Raw genomic sequence first — 24,695 nt, forward strand, 5'->3', positions numbered from 1 at the left:
TTTTGTTTTAATTAAGCTCTTTTCTTGGGTGCAGGTGACGGGAGGGCATTCAATGTTTTCCAATGGCCTTTGGACAACTGAAACGAAAAAGTGCTGCCACTATCTTCCAAACCTTCCAGTAAAGAATAAACAGACTCAGAGCAGATTAAATATCGTGGGAAAACATTGTATTGACATTTCTTTCCAGTTCAAATATTGAAAGCCTTTTTATTGAACAAATTATTAAATCCTACATGCAGAATTGGAAAGCCTAAAACTACATGTTGAACAGCTGGAACACACCCTAGTTACATTTTAGCTCTGGATCTTCCAAACAACTACTAACATCCTATTAATATAATAACTACAACCAGCAGACTTTATTTGCATGAGACACATTCTTAGCTCTTGAAAAGTATTCTAGGCAAGAGCTCAAATCTTTTATGGTATTTAATTTTTTTTTTCCTTTTTTGCATTTTAATCACAAAGACTATACAATTTTATTTGTTGATGTGAAAACAGGTATCCTCTTTAGAAAACTGTAATAAGTATGAAAGCAGTTTAAATAGTGACCAACACAGGCTTAATCCCAATCATGTGAGTTTGCTTATTAAACATAACTTTAAAAAAATAAAAAATACACAAGTCTACCAAGACCTGTTTCTGCAGGGCAAATGCCCTTTGCTCTACTGGGCAAGCTTTCAAATTCAGAAATGTATATTATTATTATTATTATCATCATCATTATTTTACAATTTAAAAATAAAGTGTCAAATATTTATGAAGACGGTGGTGCTTTGACCCAGTCCATACATATTGGGCTGGATCTAGACTAAATTAGTTGCACTGAAATCGTTATGACTAACTTGTTCCACTGATTTCAATGAGAATTACGTGCAACTGAATTAGTCTGAATTCAACCCGTTATAAATATGTAACAACTACACACAAGTACACATCTTCACAAGTCATGCGATTGGCAGTGTCTAAAAAAATCAGTTACTAACTTTCAAAAACATTTAAATATCTACGGTATTTAAACACAGTGTCTTCTAATTCCTTGTAAGAAAAGTACGCTGTAAACATCTTTACCCTTATGTCATGCCTTGTTTGCTAAGAAACAGGATGGGATCCATTTTGCTTTTTCTACAACCATTGGTGAAATGTCTCGGGTCCCAAAAATGTTACATTCCGTAAGTAAAGCACAAGTCTATTATTATAACCATGTGATACAATACAGGAAATAAACTACCGCATCTTTCAAATCATGAAATGAGAAGTTACTAGAGCAGTCCATTGCTGTCAGCTGTTTTCGAAATAAAACAAAACAGAGCTACACTAAAAAAAAAGTCCAAAAATAAGGCCTCTGAAATAAATATTTCCATTCTTTTAAAAAAAGATAATAAAATTGTACATCACATGGGCATTGTAGGTATAAAAATTGCTCTAAACCATTCTGGATGACGTATCTGAAGTAAAGTGGCCTAGATTTTGCTTCTGCCGTCGTCCTCTGTTGTTCTTTGGGCATTTCCTGTTACCGGAAGCAGAAAAAGAAGGGAGGGAGGGAGTGGGGTGGGATGGGATGGGATGGGATGGGATGGGATGGGGGAAGAGAAATGATTTATTAACCGAGTGTATTTTAAAAGACCACTTCACGATTAATTCACAGACAAAAGCCTCCAGAACATTAAAGGCTGCACCATCCATTATTGACATCTGCTGCAAAAGCCAGACGTGTTGTCGCTTTGGGGTTTGCACACCAGAGGCACTACTAAGTGTTTACACACCAGAGGCACTACTACTGGCTGAAGCAGAGGAAGCTTGTGCTTCAGGTTGTACACTGCAGAACGCTTCCACCTGCACGTTTAGCCGCATGGGAGCCATACCCTCCAACATTTCTTCGACGAACAGGAACGTCCTGAGGAAAAGCAGGACATTCTGCGATAAAATCAGAAACTGGGACGGCTTCTGTAAACCCGGGACTCCCTGGAAAATAGGGACTCTTGCAGTCACATGGGAGGAATCTTATACAGAAACTGGAAAATTGTCATCTGGTCTCGATATGGCCTAGTACAGTGATAACCCACAGCAGCTGCCCAGGTTCTCAGAACCAAATCACACCCTACATTTTAAATTCCAGTACAAACGGTACCATAGCTAATATGGCAAAATACGCACACTGTAACATCAATCGTAAATGGGTTAAATGACTGCTTTCCCTTACAAGAAAACCTGTCTTAATTCCTTCATCTCGATCACAAAAAAGCAGATCCCGTTTAACTCAGAAGATGCTACAACCCGTTTGTGGTCTGATGTAGGCTTAAGGCCATGGCCTAAATTGGCTGTGATAGAAGTTGCATATATATTTATTCCATTAGTCCACCCTTCCTTCAAGGAACTCTGGATGACATAAGAGAGGGTGTTCCCCTTTCCCTCTCACAATAACCCACATGGTAGGGTGGCTGAGCAGAATGGCACTGAGCTTGATGGACCAAGATTAAAATGGTCTCTTGGCTATTTGGAAATCACATATTGCCCTAGCTAAGGCATACCAATTCCTTGGCCCTCGGGCTCAAGAGACTAATGTGGGCAGCACCATTTGCCTCTGACTCTCCCAAGCCCAAAATTAACAGCTGGGGAACAGGAGGGGGACATTCAGAATGGGGGCAAACAAAACTTTTGAGGGATGAAAAAATCAAGCATTTCTTAGCCAACAAGCCTCTATGAATCATGCTGAACACATTTTAACCATGATTATCAGCACAGAAGCTTAACAAAATATCCTCTCTCCCTTGATAACCATATGTGCCTAACATGTTGTGCCGGATTAAGAAACCTAAAGGCTGAAATTAATAATAATAACAATAATAACAATAATAATAATAATAATAATAATAATAATAATAATAATAATAATAATAAATTTATTTATACTCCGCCCATCTGGCTGGGTCCCCCCAGCCACTCTGGGCAGCTTCCAACAAAACACTAAAATACAATAACCTATGAGAAGCCGGGTCAAATATGGCAGACTAAGGCTGTATTCCTAGGTGCAGTTTACTTAGGGCTAAGGGGCATCTTTTCAGTGGGCTCATAAACGTGGTCTGAGAAAACCTACCTATGATGTACCTACACAGGAACTATTACTGGAGTCTTTCTGGATTCATGTTATAGTCTTGATGTCAAGATCGAATACATGTACTTACTGACTTCCGTATGATCAGGCTGCAAAATACATCTAAACCTTTTACCTCTAATCCTCTGAAAAAGCAACTCAGCACTGCTTGCTCCAGGACTCGTAGGCTGCCTCATTAGAGCCAAAGCACTCAGGATTTCAGCAGAGTGCAGCAGCAAGCATGATGTTATCCCATTTTACTCAGCAGCTGGTATGCACTTCTGAAGGTTTTCCAAACTCTCTGCATTTCATTTCTTTATACTAGCCCACTTTGGCTTTGCTCCCAGAATGCAGTCCACTCCTCATATAGTATTAAGAACTACAAGTTCCAGCCAAATCTTAAATGACGGGTGGGTGGGTGGGTGTGTTTCTGCCTAGCTGCAACTCTTCTACTGACTTGATATTATGTTGATTTCAATAACCGGGGGTGTAGACTGTCTTGGGCCATTTGTTGCCACTTCCAGGCCCTGGCACATGATACAGCCAACTGTGGGAAAATATTCCATCCCATCCTGCAAACTTAACAATACCAAACATCTAGCAGCCTTATGATTAATTCACCAAGACCTTTTGCTGCAGGACATTTCCTTACGAGGTAACGAGCAGAATCTTATTTTGAGAAGTTATCATCCTGTTGGCTACCTTGTTTGTGGGTTTCAGTTTTTCTTGGTCTGGGAGGAACCAATAAAAGTAGCACTGTCGAAATCGTAGACCTAGTTACAAAAATTACGTGAATGAATAGGACCAACCCAATGCTCCAATCTCCATGATGAAAGGGAGACATGCCCCCCTCACTTCTATCATGCGTGTACCATTGCATGTGCGGTGGACACGATGGCTTGGCTTTGAATGATTCTTTAAGAAGTGACATCATACATAATGGCCTATATTTAGAACCCCAACCCCATATTGGCATTACATTCCTGGTGACACATAGGAACACAAGATGTTCCTCCACCATGAGAACTGGTGCTAGTTCAGTGTAAGCCAATAGACCATAAATGCAGAGAATGCCATCTTTGATATGGGTGTGGATGAATAGGCAATGGTCCTGTAGAAGTATTTTAGGCCATGGCATGTATAACAGGAACAAGGGGAGATGTATACGAATATCATATCCCAGAGGAAAGATTTCCTCTCTACTTCTCTGCCGTGCCTAATCCATCTCTGGAGCTGAGCCAGAAGGAAGCAGCCAACGTTGCACCCTGCTATGGAAAGATCTTCAGCAGATTTTGTGGTACATACAGAGTTGGAAGGAAGGGACATAATGAGAAAGTTTCATATTTGGCAGTCTCAGAATTCAGTGCCAAAACACTACATGCGATGTCAATACTTGTACACATAGTGGCAAATACCTTAGAGAGATGCTACCGAGACACACCTAGTTTTTTGTGAGTTCAAAGCATTACTTTATCTTAGCAATTCTTACAAAACATTCTGAAAGGTATCATGGCTTCTGTGTGACAGATTTGCGTGTGTGCACAAAGAACCGTGTCTTGCCTAAGACCATCTAGGGAGTGTGTGATTGAGATTTGAACAGGAATAGCCTAACTCATCACTCACACAATTAGCCACTACATCACAGCAGCTCCCAGCTTGAAGTCATCTCTACTATCCAATGCATCACCTTTCAAACCTGAATCCTGCTGAATTAAATTTGTAGGCCCATAAATCCCACTGGAAGCTGAATAAAAAGATTTAAAAAATAATAAAAAGCCATAAAAAGATACGGCAATAAGATTCCAACTGTGGCAGTCATGAAATTCTAAAAAGGGCGAAAAGCACCCATTGTACTTTCCCCCAAGCAACTTACCGAGTTATGCACATCACAATTGCAACAATAATGGCAATCTGGACAGCTCCAATTATTGCTGCAATGAGGACATGTGTGAGTTTTTGCCTACTCGGGACAACATAAAGTATGCTAAAGTCCGTCTTTTCACAGTGCTGTCCTGTGTATCCAGATTCACACCTGGAAGAGAAGAGAGAATGCTTTTAGAGGAAGTGTCTATTCAAACTTCAGGCCATTACACAGACAGTGCTGAAGTGCAACTGAGAGACAACAGTGAAAGACTCAAGGCAACGAATCACATATTCTCATAAAAGCATGAGAAAAAGCACACAAGGATCATCTATAAATTTTAAGATACAGAGCTATATGTTATAAATGGTAACTGTGGACCATTACAATTTAAAATGCTGGAGGCAATCTTTTTAGGGTGTGCCTACACTACTTGTGCCAGTTTTATACCAGTCTGATTATCATGATTATCTTCTCCTGCAGCCTTAACAAAAATAAATAAATCCTGGGAAACATTGCTTTCTATGTGGTTAAAATTTTGGTCTGACATTTAAGCTAAAAATTTAAGCCTGAATTGCATAGGACTTAACAGCTTGATTTGAGTATTTTAAAGTTTATCGGAATAAAATGCAGTCCCACTACTGCTTTGAGGACCGCTCTGGACACAGAGGATCAGTAGAAGAGCACAATGAAACGTGCTCCAGTGTGTGTACAACAAGGATTTCTCCTCCCTCCCTCCTCCTCTTCTCCTTTCAAAGCAGAATCAATTTTGCTGCAGAAATCTGAATGGAGACTCAGCTGGACCCTGTTTCCTGTCCCCTTTCCTCCTCACTTGCTAAAGGTTCTCAAGTTGCCCCAGATAAGGTGCCTAAAGATTTCTTGTTCCTGGAAGGGGTGGGACGAGAATTTAAAGCAGGGGTGGGCAGTACGCAAACGCAGAAGCAACACAGGTACACCCACCTCAAGAAGGTTGCACACATTGGTTTTGTTAGAAGGTGTTGGACAGCTGGGGTTCAAAGCCTTCCAAAAGGACAAGGGGAAGAGAGACATTCTTCCCACTGTGGGGAAGAGGTAGCCAATGAGAGGATCTGAGGACACTTCCTCCATCAGAGCAAGGGATGCTGGGCAGCATCTTTTGCCACTGGGTACAACTGGGTACAACATCCCCCAGATCCCTCCTGGGAACTGATGGCCCAATCTGTGGACCTCTTCTGTCTTCATCAGAACTCTCCACTACAGCTTTGTTCTTCCTTCCCCAAAGTGGCTTCCTTGAGCGAAGGGGGTGGAGCAGTAAGCAACAGAAAGCTGGCATCAGTTGGGTCCCTCGTGCATTCAAAAGGAACACTCAAAGGGCCCGACTGATTTTTGGGGCAAGCACCAGGGTGTTCAACCATTTCTAGTGCCTAGCAATGCCTTGTCAGGGTGTGGAGGGTGGGGAGAGCAGAGAAACAGCTCTACAGAGGCCTATGCCGGTCTCATACACAGAAAGCTGCACCAACATGAAAATGAATTGTGCCATCTTTTATAACTTTCCCCTCTCATTTTGTTTTAATCAAAGGACTTAGCAACAGACAGGAATAGAACAGAGGTTAAGAGTATAGAAAGCTATATTTAGAGAATATTGCTATAATTTATTCATTCCATGTTAATAGAATGTGACACACATTTGGATCTAGTGACAAGTCGATAAATAGTTAATAAAAACAAGAAGAACAAAAACTGGGCTTGCATAAACCCAATTTATTTTGTGCTCACTCGGAAAGGGGGAACTTCAGAGATGGCTGTTTCTGCTTGGATCATCGTGAATGCCACAAAGAAATTATACACTAATTGTGGAGTTGAGCACAAATTTCCAATTTCCAAATCTTCCTGGTCGATTGACTTACCGACAGGAAGCCTTCTGTGTAGAATAAATGAATTCACATTTCCCATGGATGCAGTAGCCACTAAAACTTTCCGAGCAAGGAATATGGTTTCCAATGTAGATGTCTTCTCTTTGATCACTTGCATCTTTGCGGAAAAACAGAAGAATGGTAGAAATTGAAAGAAGATTAAAAACTGCTTAATTTTACTGATTTCGTTGGTGTTTTGCCTGCTTTGGTTTGGGGTTTTTTTGGAGGGGGGGGTCTTTATTGCTCTGCTAATATTAATATATATATGTGTGTGTGTGTGTGTGTGTGTGTGTGTGTGTGTATTATTGTACTTGGATTATTGTTGTTTGCCATCTTGAGTACCTTTTGGCAGAAAAGCAGGCTATGTTGTCAACAAACAAATACTTTTTTTCACTCACAGCAGTATATAGCTACTGAAAGGGGTCCATAAGGAGTTCAAATCTGTCCCATGAGGATGTTTCTCCAGGACAACACCCACCTGCCTCACACCTCATGCCATATGTGATATCACGTGGCTGCCAATGCAAAATTGGGAGCTTTAAAGTGTATTCTCAATTGCTCATTGACAAGGGAAAGGTCGACGCCAATAGGATCAGCTGCATGTGATACTTCAAAGCACCTGGTCACTGGGTATCATCGTGATATCAGGCAATTGAAAGGTGGGCAGCCCCACCCAGATGTCAAATTTAGCCTGATAAGGATCTGGCTCACGGAGCCAAAAGATTCTCTATCTGTGCCCACTGCCATATAAACAACAGCCAAATCCTTAGATGACTTTGCATAGTTTACAAAAGTTTCAGTTTACACACACACACACACACACACACACACACACTGTAAACTAATGCCTTTCTTAGAGCCCTCTCCCCAAAGGAATATCCCTAAAATACAAAAGAAGGACTTTGGATAATTCAACAGAGCAATAAATGTTAAATGCGATTCAGGTATTAAAATAATATAAAGTCAGAATAGTTTACTGTTAGAATTATGTTAAATGTTCACTCAGAAAATGACATCTAGGTTAGCTATACTCTTGGAAAGATTTCTACAATACAGTCTGGATCACTGTAACAGCAATATTAATTCCCCCCTCCCACCTTCAAACCATACAGAATTACATTAACATGGATCAAACAGACTTGTGCCTGGTACAAACTGATAATTATAAGAATAGGAATATAAGAATTAGGTTATAGACCTAATTTTCTATTTACAGACTTCTAAAGATAATCAACCTTTCCACTTTTCTATTTATTGCTGCATAAAAGGCATTTGACTGCCTTGCAGAGAAATCTTCAGTAATGAAACAATTTAGATGGAAGTCAACTTTATCAAATGGTTTAACTTCATTTGCAATGCAAATATATTGGTAAATATTTACCTGTCTAAAAAGTTTAAATTAGAAGGGGGGGACCGACAAAATAATTATATCAATCATCCCCCTTAAATCAATACTTTTAAAAATGATCAGTTTTATTATTGCCTCATGTTGTAATATTAAATTCATACTACTATTATTCAATGTTATCATGAATTCTCAGGAAATAAAATGAATGTACTGAAATCTGGAACGCAAAATCCCTTACAATACAAACTTGAAATAGTAGATAAAAATCAGGATTTCAACAGTACTGTAAAGAGAAAAAAGCTGGAAAAACAAGGAGGTCTTTGCCTAGTACTGAAATGACAGCAGAGCATACACCAAGGGGGAGCATTCAAAGAACAGGACACCATCACCAAAATATCCTACGCTGGTCGCCACCTGCCTAACCTCAAGACAGTAGAGACGTTTTGAAGAGGGCCTCTGAAGATGACCCAGAATTGCTGTTAATTGTTAAGTTCTAAATAAGAAAGTGGAGAAGGGTCTGTAAGCATGACCAAATTGATCTATAGCCTGGCTGGGGAGACAGATGTCTATAAAAATATAGGAATTCCTAACATTTCTATTTCTGTTCCCTCTACACTCTGTGATATTTGAATAATATGCAAACTAAATCCCTCTTCTGCTTTTTAATAACATGCAAACAAAATTGAACTTATTTATTTGGCAAGAAGGCCTGCCGAAGGAAAAGAAAGAAAGGAAGGAAGGAAGGAAGGAAGGAAGGAAGGAAGGAAGGAAGGTAAAGCAGTAAAAGGCAGACATATCCTGCCCCGAAGCTGGCTCCCTTTCTTACATCTTGTCTACAATTCAGGTGGAAACTACTGCAAATAGAGCCATGATAAGAAGATCAAGAACACTGCGTAGGCACTTATGTTCCTTCCTTCTCCCCACTTGTAGGCCAATCCCCCCTTTCCTGTCATTTTGGGGCCTTAAATGCAATTAGTGCTACATCTGCAGCAGTGTTTTCCCAAATGGTTGTTAGCTTGAACCACGGTTTGCAAAACCCATTCCTAGGCATTGGTTGCAAACTGTGGTTTGAAGCTAACCATGGTTAGCAAAAACCACAGATATAGATGTAGCACTAGTCCAGAGGTAGCGAACATGGGGTCCTCCTGATGGGACTGTAACTCCAAACATACATGACCATTGGCTGTACTGGCTGGAGATGGTGGAAGTCGGGAGTCAAACACATAAAGAGCACCAGGTTGGCTACTACTGCTGTAATCATTATTAAGTTCCACCAATGAAAAGGTAGAATAATTCATGAAAGTATGTTTGACGTGGGCAGGATGCAAGATGTTCTCCTAAGCCAGAAACTTGTGTGAACTTATTTACAAAGTTGCCTTAACATGTCTTCTTAAAAAGCAGCAAACTCCAAAGTCAATTGCTGTGACCCCGTTAAAGTTTAGCAAACTATTTTGAAAACCTCGGAGACAGAAACCACAACTGGATCTCATGGTCATTGTTGCTATTTTCTGGCTGATGGAAACTTTGCGTTCTCTGTTGTCCCCTCCTCCTCCCGGCTTGAGTGCCTGCACAACAGATGATAATTACATGGTAGGAAAACAATTTTCAGCCTGGTTTGCTTTTTGGGTTTTATTAAGAAAGGTATCCCCCCTCCCCAACTTGCATAACAGTCTGCGTCTGCAATGTGAACTTCCTCCGCCCCCCGCCCCCAAGCAAATGCCTCGCAGGTTCCAAGGTTTCTATCTCAAGCAGAAAGAGCAAGGAGAAGCTAACTGGGGCAGAATGGAAGAGAAACCCAGCAAAAAAATCCTTTCAGTTAAGTTCCCAGGAATTACAGACATCCCAAGGCTCCAAAATAGACCTTGGAGGTCAAACTTCTAGATAAAAGAGAGGTTGACAGGTTCTACAGAGCAGCTAAACCACTGAAGTTTCAGCTTGTACTGGATCTGAATGCTGATCTTTCAAGAGGAAGGCCTTTTAGCTCAGGAGATGCAAAGGCAGGCAAACCAAAGTGGCCTGGAAGCAGAGAGAGCCTGAAACTGCAGAAGCAGAACAGCGCTCCAGTCAGTTTTATCCTGGTCTCATCTATTAGGTTCTCCTATCTTAAAAATGGGAGGTGCGGTGGAAAAGGCCACAATCTCAACTGGCTTGTAGCAGGGATGGAAAGATTAAGAGCACTCCCTGGTAAGAGCAGGGAATTCCAGGCATGGGGAGTGTGTGTGATTTTGCCCCAGCTTTTTGTGTGAACTTGGGGAAATAGGTGTTGAAGTGAGAGTGTTGTTGTCCCAGTGATAAATGCATACTTGTAGAATTGGTGTGTGGATCTGGTAGTGTCTGTCGTATTTCTACGTTTTGGATCTCCTAGTAGCTGTTATTGTCCCAATATGTTAGTTATTTTTCATTTATACTGGTTTTTGTATATTGTACCTAGTCATTCTGCCCAAAACAGTTGAACGCATATTCTAGATTGCTTAAGACAGGTAAGTTGCCCCTTACCTGTTCTGATGAAAGACGGAAAGTCAAAGAGACTGGGTAAAGGCTAACACTTTCAGTTTATGGACAATGTGTAATATTTAGTTAATCCAGGCTCAATTAATCAGAAATTGGAATGATTCTTTGATGTGTCCACACAGAAATGTCCCTCCATCCACTGCCCCAAAGATAAGTTCAAACAAGCCCAGAGGCTTTTCTCCCTTTCCTTTTCCTTTAGCACAAATTTATCCAATAAACAATAAAAGGGGGAGAGAGAAAGTGTCAGAAGGAGGAAATTGCTTTTCTGTAGAAATGGTTTCTTTCCTTAGTTTCTGCCAGCTTTAAAAGTCACCTTTAAATCTGAAGTGCAGAACACAGGAAATCTATTTTGTAGGAATAAGTCATCCTTCAGAACAATACACGAAAGCTTCCTTTTCCGTGTTTAATAACAGGGGAGTGTTTAGCATTAATATAAGAAACACATGAGAGCTTGGGCACAATAGAACAACATCATAACTCCATTCGTGGAGCAAAAGGAACACAAGACACACAGTTCATTTAAGACTATTTATATGCTAAATTTTCCAGAATAAATAAAAATGGCTTTATTATACAAAATGTCTCATCACACACAGTGCAAAACTGCCAAGGCCATCAGAAGTGCTTGTAAAATGGTATTTGTTCAAGCAAAAATGCATTACTTTGAAACAGATTGGAGGCGGCAAGTTATTTTAACAGGTTTAACTCAATTATTGAAGGATGTCTATGCCCTTTCCAATAAATATTTTCTGGAGGGAAGGAAATGCTTCTCTCTGCACTTAAAGAACAGCAATGTGCATGTCTTCATCGGGACCTGCGAGAACTGCCATCCCGCAAGAGAAAAACCTGCTTCGACAACCTATCCAACCCAGCATCCTTGCTAGCGCTGCAGACAGAAGGGCAGTCCAGTGTTAGAATCCTACCTTTCACATCCGGCCGATACTGCATTCCATCATCCTTTTTCCCCAATAAGCTTGCGTCGTCGGAGTCTATTTGAGGAAAACCATAAAAAGAACCAAAGATATGTATTGCTTTGTTGTATTATTTTGATACCTGAGAAGGCTACTGAACAGCAAGTAGGTGGTGAAACACTGTATTTTTCATGCAGCTTAAGAAGACAATATTGTCCAGAGTTGCCCTTATGTATTGTATGTGGGTTAATTTTTGAACTCCAGGAGATGCAGAAAGGGGAAAGGATAAGGGGAGTCAAGTGTGGTGAACAAATGTGGTCATGATATCACGTTTTAAGGTTAGTTGTGATACTTTATCTCAGTCCCAAACTAAATCAACCCTCAGCGTATGAGGTGTGATGCCTGGACAACATATGCACTCCTTCCTCTTCTTATACTATAATACTTTCATTTCCCAAGCATCACAGCTTTGTTCTTTCAAATCCCCTAGGTGGAGAAACAGCCATTAGGGCAAGATTATGTTCAGTCTCCAAAAGCAGGCTATAAACTCGTGCCAGAAACATAGAAAACTGCATGGCTTTCTCTGCAATGTAACCCTCTGAAAAAACTCCACCATCTTAAATCTCTCTCTCTGTTAATTCTTCCACCTATCTTCCTTTCACGAAGAGGGAACCTTGTGGCTGTGTCAGATAGCCTGGAGGACCCTAGACCGTGAGAACATACCTCTATTCTTTTCCAAGTCTCCTAAGCCATTTTGATAGTAAATGCAGTTTTCATTGTGGAACACTGGGCCTTTATGTGTGGGCACTGAAGTGTACCCAACTGCATTTTATCCTTGGATATTTCTCTAAGCCCTGAACCACCAGCAAATGTTGTGGGAATGTGAAAGGAAGAGGAGGAGCCTTGCTGCTCTTTGCAGCTTTTGCTGGATGAGTGCTCCAATGCTCAAACTGCACAGCAGGAGAGCATAGAACCACTAAAGACATCTTTTTGTTAAAAAATAAAGTTCACACAACAGCATGTGCTTCATTCTCAATGGTGTCACAGACAATACCCAATCAGAGCAATGTTGCCTTTCTAAAAAATGTTAGATCCTTGCAGCAGAACCCAGTCTGTCTTGAAAATCACCGGCTGTGGGCAACAAATCATATTTATTGTGCAAAAAGAACATATTGGAAACAGGATTGTGTGTATTCTGCACTTAAAATTGGGGTGGGTTATCACAATTCTGTGCCAAAACAAGTTTGTGAACTATATAAACTGCACTTTAAGCAGATTTACATGATTTCCCTTCTTTTGAAGACTACTGTATATTCTCTATTTTTAATTTATTCTGCAGTGGGTGGGACAAGACGCTATATAGAGCACAGAAATGCGCACACACACACACACACGTTTGATGAAAACTGAAGCTCTTAGGCAACTCAATCCTTCGCATCTTTTCTGTGCTTCTGTGAAACCCTAATTCAGAACCCTATTTCTAACTCTGACGTGAAAAAGTGATTGTACAATTTGCCCTTTCTCAAGTCTGCTGGTGGACATCGTTTTCTACTGAAAATAAAATCTGGAGTACCTGAGCAATGTCCAAGGTGTCTGATATCAATCTGTTCTTGTCTCAGGCAAGATGCTTCTCGAACAAAGCATGGGTTGTTATAGGAACTTCCGTCAGATGCGCAAACAGGATTAAAACTGTAGCCGCTGCAGTCTATGTTGCAGACGCACCTATTGACACAAACATGCACTCGGATGAGGACCAATTAATTCAGCACTCTGCATTTTGCACAGGTGGCACACTTGTATCTGCACGCTGCATATAAAAGGCAACCATAGACCTCATTATCACAAACACATACTTCATTTAATAATATTAGTGAGTCAAAGCATCTAAAATGCACCCTTGAACCCATGGCCCTGACAGCGCAGCGCATAATACTCACAGCCACTCTCACTCCTGTGACCATCCGCCTAGAGATGTCCACTAGTTTGCACTGACATTAGACCACCAGGCTACCTGTGATTTCAAGGCCAATTTGCGGGTCACTTTGGTGATCAGTCGTGCACTAAAGTTATACAGGTGCCAAGGACAGACTTTGGTCATCTTCCATAATATGGTGCCCTGTGCAAGGCCAAAATTTTGTACAAGCACTTCAGATGAGGACTGGACCATGTGAAAAATGAACGTAAGATTTTAGCTGCAGTTCATTCACTTTCAGCTTTGTATTCTTGTCATTAAAAAGCACCTCTAGACATTCCTATTTCAGTTCTAACACTGCCGGTATTCAGAGGCAAATAGGACTGGCTCCAGAGGGGTGGGACTACACAGAAAAACCTCTTAGCATGCATGAATTCCTTCTGCAGAATCAGTGCTATCATCTTTCAATGTCTGAGAAATGGCCCATTTAGTCTCAGGGTGGCTAATCAGATGTCTGTGGGAAGCATGCAAGCAGATCCTAAGTGCAACAGCACTCTGCCCATGCACAACTGCTGCCCATTGATTTCAATGGAACTAAGTGCATCTGGATCATGGGGTTATATTCAGAGCAGATTTGGGGACAATGTAGGACGGGGGGGGGGGGAGAAGTCCCGTTATGCAAGTGAAAGTTGTTCTGCTCCCATATTTTTTTAGCTGAATACCAGCCATAATAATTAAATGTAGACTGAAAAATGCAACTTTTTAAAAAAGAAATGCCCCACATTTTTCTTGTCAGGGTATCACTAGGCAACAGACAAAAGGTGCCACTAAAAAGCTGCAAATTGTCAATTATTTATTATTTAGCTTTCTCTTGTATTTTTTTTCTTCCATCTAGGGTAGACGGAATCTATTTCTTGAGTCCCAAGTGGCTTTTCCTTATGGGACACCTCAGATCTTGTCGTTGCTGAAAAACCATTCCAAAGAAGATACAACAGTATAAATTTCTGTTCCTTCCTATAAGTCAGGAAAAAGTTGTGGTGGTGGTGGTGTTCTTTTAAAGCAAAATAAATAAATAAACTTATTGCTGCAGGGCAGGGGGAAAGCTGCAGTAACAAAAGCATTCATTCATGCTTTTCAAAACCCTGTCACATTGGTTTGATTATGCTGTTCTGAAAAACAGGATCATGCAATCTGGATTATTTCCTATCGCATTCAGCTAAACCACTAGAAGGCTTTTCAGCAGAGTGTTTCATCTCACAAGCAACAGAGAGTTGCAAAAGAGAAAGCTTATGCATCCAGCATCCTGATGTAGGGGTCAAGAGTGCCTCTAGCCTTGCACAACTTCCGACATTCCCCCACCTCCTCAAGAATGCCGAAGACAACTGTATATTGCATCATGGCAGGTACCTGAGACCCATTCAACCATCTTAAAGGGGCAGTATGAAGTATTCAGCTTCATAATAAGGATGGCATTATCTAGCATTTTGGGACATCTATGGGAGAAGAAAAGGTTGAGGAGCAAACCCTGCACAAATCCAAAGTCTCTAAGATGGTTGGATGGCATCTTGTACGCCTCCTTCCAGCAATTCCTGAGCCAAGCTGGTGCCAAACGCATTGCGCTGCTTTCCTTTGGACCACATCAGCAAAGTCGAAAGGGGGGTCTTGTCGTCTGGGCAGCCCAGGACCTCCATGCACACTGTCCAGGCTTGCGCCCCTGGAAGGTGGTTTGACTTTGCACACACCATTGCTTATCAATGACAGAGGCCAACCACAAGCTAGCAGTGAAGGTTCACGGATGCAGAGCATACAGGAGCTCCCTTCAGGTACTCTGAATGGTCCTCCCCTCCACCACTAACCTTCATACGTTGAGCAGGCAGGTCTGAATAGGGCTGTAACTGCATTAGGTTGGACACAGTTACAGTGTTCCCCGCAATGGTGAGACCTGATTGTACAGGGTTCCTATAAAGACATCTGAGCACATCCGTCCTTTATCCTCCAAGTGGGAGAAGGGGCCAGGTAAAAAAAGGTAAAGGTGCCCCTGACCATTAGGTCCAGTTGCGGACGACTCTGGGGTTGCACGCTCATCTTGCTCTATAGGCCGAGGGAGCCGGCGTTTGTCCACAGCTTCCGGGTCATGTGGCCAGTATGACTAAGCCGCTGCTGGCGAACCAGAACGCCGTTTACCTTCCCACCGGACAGGTACCTATTTATCTACTTGCACTTTGACGTGCTTTCGAACTACTAGGTTGGCAGGAACAGGGACCAAGCTACGGGAGCTCACCCCGTCGCGGGGATTCGAACCACCAACCTTCTGATCAGCCAGCCCTAGGCTCTGTGGTTTAGACCACAGCACCACACGCTAGAGCACATAGTTTTCTGCTCTTTATGGGACATAATTTCAGAACGCCTGGATGGGAGGTTCAGGTCAGAAGAATCTTTAGTTGCATCAGCCACTAGCCATAGCAATAAAATAAAAACAAAATGTACTGAAGACAGAGGTAAAAACTTAACTATACAAAATACATTTGGGAGGTTTACATCAATAATCAAATAATAGATCTTATTCTAATTGCCCCTGCCATAAACCTTGCAGTTTTTGCTGTCACCTGATCATCTTGATCTGCTAGAAGAAAGGACAAAGTAGCGACCTGGTATGGACAGTAGTAGAGGGGTAATAATCTCACTCCTCAAATCTTTATAAACAGTGAAGGCTAGAAGAACATGAACAACTGATTCAATACTGACATCTCCACATGGACATAACCGTTTTTCCAGTGGAATTTTCCTGGGTGGGAAGCATTAATGACATGAATGTTTGCGTATTACAGGGGTGTCAAACTCAAATTCATTGGGGGCCGCATCAGCAGTTTGGTCACCCTCAAAGGGCCGGTTGTATCTGTAGGACTTTATCAAAGTTATTTTTCCTTAGGCACTGGTGTGTGTTGTCTTGAACCTATACACTATTTAATATACCTATTCCAGTACGATTTTAAATAAGAATAGAAGAAGAAATAATAATGATTTTTTTTTAAATGACGAGATGGACTTCCAGGCAGACTGGAGCTCCAATGGGGAGGAGACAGGAGCCTGTCCCAACAGAGCAGATCAGAAGCAAATGTTGCCTCCCCCCGCCCTGCAGTTTGGACAGTAGCAGTTTCTTCCTTGCAAGGGAGCCCCAGCGGCACTGCGGGCACGGGTGGCCAGGATGTCCTGCTGGGGCCCCCAGCTGCTGCAGTTGCTCCCGGGAAGGGGGCTATCCACCAAGTCATCCGGACCGGAAAAAGCCGATGTGTTGGCGTGGGGAGGGGGGCGGTGTTTCGTAGCCAGGCTCCCGCAGCCAAGTTGCTGGCAGGCTCCCACTTTGCTCCAGCCGCCCAGATGCCGGCGCGGTCCTCTTCGGGGTGGGAGGTGCCCCTGCTTTGCGGTGTGGCACACCGCCTGCCCGCCTGGCTCCCTCCACCCCACTCTGCGCAGCTGAACCGGCAGCAGCTTCGCCTCTCCCAGCCCAGCCGGGGCGCGCCGCCTGCGGCAGGACCTGCGCCGGGTCCCCGCTCTCCACTCGCCTCTGCCGTTCCCTTCCCCGCCTGCCGGCCCCGCTACTTACCCACCAAGGTGACCCCCAGCCAGCCCCTGGGCCTGCCGCCCGCGCCCCCGGCCATCTCCTCGCCAGCTGCAGTGCCGCAGTGGCCTCTTCTTGTGGCCTGAGCGAGTGAGCAAGCGGCGTCCCAAGCGTGGCTCTCGCTCCCTGCCCTCGCTGCCAGCCTCCGCGGCTCTCTCGGGCTCCAAAAGTTGCCGCGCCTGAGAGGCTCCGAGGGGCAGAGGCAGCCGGCTCTGAGCTCGGCTTCACGGGACCGCCTCCTCCGCAGCGAGCCCCAGACTGGACCGAGCGAGCAGAAAGCCTCTTTGCCCAGCCTGCGAGGCAGGCGAAAGTTGTGGGACCGGCCGGTCGGCAGCGCCGACGGGGTGCGTCGGTTGGAGCCCTGTCTGCAAGCAGGCAGGGAAGGCTGTTCACGTGGGTCACTTTTTAGAAAGGCAGAGAGCCTCCGCTGGAGTGCGGACCCTAAAATCTGGGTCGGGACCAGTAAAAAGGACGAGAAGCTCGCTTCCTTGCCCTTGATGCCACGGGCCACATGACGAGGTCTGGCGGGCCGGATTCGGCCCGCGGGCCTTGTGTTTGACACCCGTGGCGTATTATATACATAATTGAAGAGGGAGATGCAACATCAAGCTATGGAGTACTGATTTCTTACCTAACTTGAAAACATTCTTTTGGAAGGGTCAGCAGAGGCCAGATAAATGCTCTAGGGTCATATGTTGCCAGCAGCCAGCCAGCTGAATGTCCCTGGTCTAAACTTTCAGAGTAGAGTGTATTGGTCTGGACTGATACTGCTCCAAGGTAACATCAGAATCCATATTTGCTCTCAAAGGATTTGCAACTTATGGATCAGGAATTGGTTAAGTTGCAGGCAGCGAGAGTAGAAATAAATGGGCAGTTCTGTGAAGAGTAAAGTAGCTTTGGCAAACCCCTCCCTATAGGAAGAGTTTTGCCAAATCTTCTGGTGCTGTTCAATGTTGAGGAAATGGGTTTAATGAGCACTGGCTACATATACACCAAACATTTAAAGCACCCTGCCAAAGAATCCTGGAAGTTACAGTTTGTTGAGGATGCTGCGAGCTGTAGCTCTGTGAGGGGTAAACTAAAGTTCCCAGAATTTAGATGTGTGCGCTTTAAATGTATGATTTGTATGAAGTCTGAGTTGCTGTGGGAGTCAATAAGTGGGTGGGCCAAATTTTGCTCACCATTCAGTCCTTGCTTGGTTGAAAAGACAGCTGCCCACCCTCCAATTAAATATTAGTTGCTGACACAGGTGCTGAAGAAAAAAACCTGAGCTAGATTTGACAGATGTAGCTTTCCCTCTGTAAAGACCAAAAGCCCATTGCAACGGTGTCAAGTGGAATTTCCACAGCAGGCTACCCTAAAACCACAGTGGCTTGTGACTAGAATATTAGCTTCTTCCTCTCAGTAGGAAACCAAAGTTGCCTTGAGAGAGGTGATGTTCCATCCCAAGGGTTGCCATGGATACGTCCAGTCACAAGCTTCCAGCTGTGGCGTTCAACCCTGTCAGTGTCATTTAAGGGTAATTGAAAACAACAGGTCACTAAGCAAAGTGGCACAATTTGTTCAAATGCCCATTTGCAGGGGGTCACTCTGGCTAAGCATGGAAGAAGGTCCATTGCTCGACTTCATGGACCTCGGCAGAGAAACATGTAGCTTAAGAAGAAGAATATCTCTCAGGAAACATATTTATTCGTGACATTTGTACTCTTCCTTAACCTCCTAGGAGTTTGAGACAAGAGTCAATCCTTCTAATTAATCCTCACAACAATCTCGTAAGGTAAATTCAGCTGAAAGGGGATTAGGTGACTGAAGGTCACCCACTCAGCTTCATTACTGAAGGGTCATTGAAGTTCAGGTTGACCATTTCTGGATAAGGTCCCACAGCCCTCTGTCAGTCAGAGGGGAAAGCTACATTCCACACATGGTACTTCTAGTTTTAACAAACTGGGTGCACACACACACACACACACCAAAATATTGAAATGTTTAGCTCTGACAACGCTTATCAACTTGTTTTGTGGGTAGAAGTCTTGGTAACTTGACACCCTCACCTCCTAATGGATTAACACCATCAAAGCTCACAGCACCCTTCCATCCCTTCGGCAGGAAATAGCTATGTGAGAGGATCTCTAAACAGATGCCAGCATGAGTCAAATCCTTGGGTTTCTGGGGCATCCCAAAATATGTGAGCGCTTCCCAAATGACCAGAGAAATCTATGGCCTAGTTCACATACAAACATGCATGCATTGATGACTGCCCTCTGGTATATCCAGTGGGATTTCTGGATTCCACCCCTTCACCACCCTTTGAACAAGACTCCCATGCCATATCACATCGCAAGCTTCTTTTGCGAGCCTCCTCATTTTCAAGAATGATCTTATTAGCCGACATTGGGTGTGTGTGTGTGTGTGTGTGTGTGTGTGTGTGTGTTGATGTTTGAGAAACACAAAGCCCAAAGAGACCTTTCACGTGTGGGATTGTTTGCACAGTTCATTGGAGCAGAGCCATTTGTTTGGCTTTTGTATATGTCAGGCATTGCACTTTTTGCTTCTGTAACCAAGCCAACACTCTACATAAGAACATCCAGAGACCCTCACAAAACTTAACATATTTACATTGGTGTTCAGGAGAGCGGTAGGAAGATGTGATGCCACTGTTCTTGGCACAGCTGGGTTTTTTAAAAATATAGATGCAGAAAGCAAACCAAATCCCAGTGGCTCTTAAGTTCCGGTAACGCTTTAGCAAGTCTATATCAAGTGGCATTTGTTTCAGTGATTTAAAAAATCTAGATCATTATCTGCTCAGTCTGTGATCATGTTAATCATATTTTGAAAAACCTCCTTGCACTTGAAAAATAGCAAATCAAATATCTTAGACAATTTTAGGGCATGCCTGGAAAATAACGTGTCAAAGCACAACAGGGAAGCACCTGATTTACTATAATACTTTTCTAGGAAACCTAATTCTTAGGATACACTTCTGCACACATTTAAAGATTTTGTCGCTCTAGTCATGAAATAGCTCCTCCCAAAACCTCTACTTCCATCGAGGAGGGAGAATTCAATGCAGGTAAAGGACTGAGAGAGAGCAAGATGCTCAGACCTTATTTGTAAGTTTCTTCCTATGCTGCTCTGCAGAACACTGGAAGGACCAGAAGGTTGGGAGTCAATGGCATGCTTGCATCCTATGCTGTTGTTATACTGCCAAAATAACCACATAACCACCAGCCTCATCCACATGTTCCTTCAAATGTAATTAGAGTTGTGTAGCAGCAGCTACACGACTGCTGGCAATGTTTGAATAAAGTTTCTGTTAACTATGCTTGAAGATCTCTAGATCAGGAGAAGTAGGATTAAGTGCACCTAGTTATGTGTGCGTAACCACACAAATTACTAGTACTTCCCTACAGCTCCAAACCGATGTCTGAAACGTAACTCTATGTACGTTTGGAAAAACAAAGCTGGCAGGAGACAGTTGTAGATAAATACCAATTAATGAGCAAAGCTTCTCTACTTCAAACTGCACCCTCTCCACCCCAATTTGAACAGGACAAGCAGGAGCTGACCTCTGGACACATGTTATGGTTGAATTATGGTTGGGAAGGCTGAATTTATTGATCTGAAATGACTAGCCACGCCACTGGTAGCAGACAAATCTACATTACTTTATTTGCTGGCAATATTTCTCTCCCGATTTCTCTTTCCTGTTTTCATTATCAAACTCCACTTGGAAAAACTCAGCTCTGCTATCCCTAAATCCAAAATTCATAGTGTGGCCCAAGGACAGCTGTCCAGTTGTGGTACATGCTGTGGCTGGAATTGTTATGCAGGTTGATGTGGGCATGCAGCTGGAGGGGAAGGGTTCTGTTGGATTGCACTTAAAATAAATGTTAGGAAAACCAGATCATCACTCTCATAAAACTGAAAATAATGCAATCCAACAGTGGGTCCAACGGTCAAGAAGGTGGTTTCTGCATGTGCTGCAGAGGGAAGTGAGGGGCAGATGGGGCTCGTCCACCTGGGAAGGTAGCCCATCTAGAAGGACAGCTCTGATCCTAAGCCTCTGCTGCCTTGCAAAAAAAGCTGATGAGTGAACCCTACACAAATCCAGAGTGGAATCTCTAAGACTGTTGGATGGCCCCTCGCACAACTCTTCCTGGCAACTCCTGCAGCCAAGTTGGTGCCAAATGTATTGCTCTGCTTTCTTTTGGACCACATCAATGAGTCCGAGAGAGGGGTGCTTGTCTTCTGGGCAGCCCAGGACCTCCATATACACTGCCCAGGCTTGTGCCCCAGGGAGGAGACTTAGGTACTAATAATGCAGAGGTTTGACTTCACCCCTGGAGGTATACTCCATTGTCTCTCAAGACAGATGGATGCCAACAATAATAAGGGAGATTTTTTTAAAGAAATGCACATTATCAAGATGCTTCTTCTGTGTTTTTGGAGGATCTTGATGGAAGTTATTTCCTTTCTCCCACGTTATCATTTATTTATTTATGAAATAAAAGAAACAGGGATGAATTATAATTTAGAGATATTTTCTCAGCAGGAATTGTTCACATATTTATATGCAGGAATGTCACATACTGTACTAATTTGAATCTATCCAAATGTTAATTTTCCAGCCGTGCTGTGCAGCTCATGACAACCACCTGCTCAAAATTCACATCTTTCTCTTAGTCAGCCCAATAAACATTAAAAGAAAGCACCAAAAGGGAAAAAAATCTGCCGAGATAATAGAAGTGATAAAGTTGTGTATATTTCTGTGCTGAATGTAATGTGCTGTGGTACCTCTGACAGTCTAATTACAGAATACTGCTTAGAATGAAAAATGCAAGTTTGCAACCTTTTCTAAGGATGCTTTTAAACACAGAATGCAGAGCTGAGGCTGCTCCACCATAATGGCTGCATGCCTCAATAGACTGTGGGAAAGTATATGTTCTCTAAATATAAGTGAACATTTGACTTTTGCATGGCTGGAATAAAGTGTACCGTTCAAAGGTAAGTAACACAGCCATTTCCCGCATCCACTTTGACCTATGAACCCCCCCCCAAGTTGTCTCAAGGACGTATGGCCACGCAGCTACAAATGGCTCCCCCAACACACCGCCGGCTAAGAGTCACTTTCCCCCTTATGTGTGATGTTCAGTTGTGTTGTTGCGTTTCTGTGTTTCATGTTGGAAGCTGCCCAGAGTGGCTCGGACAACGCAGTCAGATGGATGGGATACAACAAATACACCGTCTACATCCTCCTCCGCCTCATCATCATCATCATCATCATCATTACTTACCCAACATTTTCTGCATCTTCATCACACTCAGCCCTATACTTGCAAACGCCACACTTGGAATGTTTTCTTTGAACTTCAGTTCCAGATCCTTCATATTCTAGAGCAAGATCAAGTCGACACAAAGTATTGCTTAATGAAATAAAAACAAAACAACAACAACAGAGAACACATTTTCATATTATTGACACTTTCCCTTGAAAGCGGCTTGCATGGAGACATCCTGTTTTGTCCTTTAAAGGTATCCTATGAGACTGAGACATGGCAACTAACCCACAGCCAGCCCGGTGAGCCTTATGACCCAACTGGGAGGGCTGACCCCACACCTCTCTACCCAATTGCTCTTTCCGCTATATTACACCAGCCCACAACATTAGCTAAAAGATTTGTATACTCAAACTCTTTGCCACTGGAGATAAAAAAAACCTGCATGCTGGTACACAGCAGATGCAATTTACTCTACGGTAGCTACCTAATCTAAATATCTGAATTTGCTGCCGTTCCGAATGACAAAATGGAAATGTTTCACATGCATATATTACTGCAAATTGATCGTTATACTGAAGTTTTCCTCTGCAGTTAAATATCCAAGAATACAATGGATGCCAGGTTGTTATTATCCAAAAGCAGCAAGTGCTTTTGCTTTATAAACCAGGGGTTGAGGACAGAACTAAGCTTGGGCATGCTGAATGAAGCCACAAACACCTGAGAAGTTCTTTATGCAGAAAGCACCTTGCAAATGCCAGATTTACACCAGCACAAGCATGACTGATAAAAACTGGTATTTCAGTGTTTGAAATATTTATCACTACCATTGTTAAACATCTTTGAGTGCTCAAAATGTTTCACATAAATTATCTTACAATACTTACAGCAATTTTGTAAAGTAGGCAACTGTCATTATTCCCATGTTACTTTTTTTAAAAAAGTTATTTATTTGTAACATTTATATTCTGCCTTTTCTGCAATGAGCTCAAGTTGGCAAACCTGAAAGTGCGGCTTGTCTGAAGTCACTTAAGTGAGTTTGTGGCAATGGCACATTTTTGAATTGGCATCTTCCACATTTGCCACTCTTGGCCACTGTACTAAATCAGCTCCCCTATACTCTGAGGCAGTGATCACATGTCACACTAAACCATGGTTTAAATTGTACTGGAATGTGCATGGGCTGCAGCAAGCCTCAGACTTGTGTGTGTCCTCTCTCCTTTCAAGCATCTAAAAGGAGGAATTCAGAAGCTTTTGCAGTAGCTCATTGGTACAGCCACAGAGGAAAGACTACAGTTCACTGGTAGACCATCTGCTTTTGCATGCAGAATGTCCCAGGATAAACCACAGTTTGCTGTTTTGTCTGGATCCAGAATTGCGGTTAACCCTAACTATGGTTAGTTTCAGCCAGTCAGCTTCAGAATCCACAACTGGAAGTCAGCTTGCTTGAAACTAAAAGCAGTTAACACTAGTCACATTTTTGTCACATGAGACAACAAAACAAAGTGTGAAAGTGAAAAGCAAGCACCTGAGCCCAAGATGCACTGTGGCTCGTTCCTGTTCATGTAAAGGTAAAGGGACCCCTGACTGTTAGGTCCAGTCGTGGATGACTCTGGGGTTACGGCACTCATCTCGCTTTACTGGCAGAGGGACCAGTGTTTGTCCGCAGACAGCATCCGGGTCATGTGGCCAGTATGATTAAGCCGCTTCTGGCGAACCAGAGCAGTGCACGGAAATGCTGTTTACCTTCCCACTGGAGTGGTACCTATTTATCTACTTGCACTTTGACGTGCTTTCGAACTGCTAGGTTGGCAGGAGCAGGGACTGAGCAACAGGAGCTCACCCTGTCACGGGGATTCGAACTGCCAACCTTCTGATCGGCAAGTCCAAGAGGCTCAGTGGTTTAGACCACAGTGCCACCCATGTCCCCCTGCTCATGTACATCACACTAAAATAACGGGATGTACAAATCTGGCCAGTTGTATCACTGGTTCAGATTTTAAAAAAATTAATAATAGAATTATACAACTCATGTGGCGGACACAGTGGAAAAGGTACAATTTCAAATTTGCATATATGCTTAGAATTATACCAATCCCAACCTGTAACTGCCACAATCAACTGTTGTGCGTAACAGACAGATGGCAGTTAGCTGAATAGTGCATACTGATTATCAATTTATTAATTACTAAAAGCAATCTGCCAGGGACTTTAATCACCACCATACTTTAACAACCAAATTTTGGAAAGAGGGACTCTGAAACAAATTAT

The 24,695-nt window shown here is 42.9% G+C and overlaps 2 protein-coding genes across 6 annotated transcripts in view; both read right to left on the minus strand.

The window, feature by feature from the left end:
* The window catches only part of MAJIN (membrane anchored junction protein), a gene marked incomplete at its 5' end in the record, with an annotated part of 238,719 nt that overhangs the window by 159,557 nt on the left and 54,467 nt on the right, over positions 1–24,695 (minus strand). The window lies entirely within an intron of this gene.
* Positions 151–24,695, minus strand: part of TMEFF1 (transmembrane protein with EGF like and two follistatin like domains 1) — a 106,226-nt gene continuing 81,681 nt past the window's right edge. For all 3 annotated transcript variants that reach the window (XM_082234607.1, XM_082234606.1, XM_082234605.1), the window contains 6 exons: positions 22,443–22,539; positions 13,191–13,339; positions 11,630–11,695; positions 6,842–6,965; positions 4,968–5,126; positions 151–1,510 (listed from right to left, as the gene is read on the minus strand). In XM_082234607.1, coding sequence (XP_082090733.1) covers positions 1,426–1,510; positions 4,968–5,126; positions 6,842–6,965; positions 11,630–11,695; positions 13,191–13,339; positions 22,443–22,539 — 680 coding nt within the window. In that variant the 3' untranslated portion in view covers positions 151–1,425. The remainder of the gene's footprint in view (positions 1,511–4,967; positions 5,127–6,841; positions 6,966–11,629; positions 11,696–13,190; positions 13,340–22,442; positions 22,540–24,695) is intronic.

This window comes from Podarcis vaucheri (genome assembly GCF_965113315.1).
Source record: "Podarcis vaucheri genome assembly, chromosome: 8".
In the NCBI taxonomy this organism is placed as follows: domain Eukaryota; kingdom Metazoa; phylum Chordata; class Lepidosauria; order Squamata; family Lacertidae; genus Podarcis; species Podarcis vaucheri.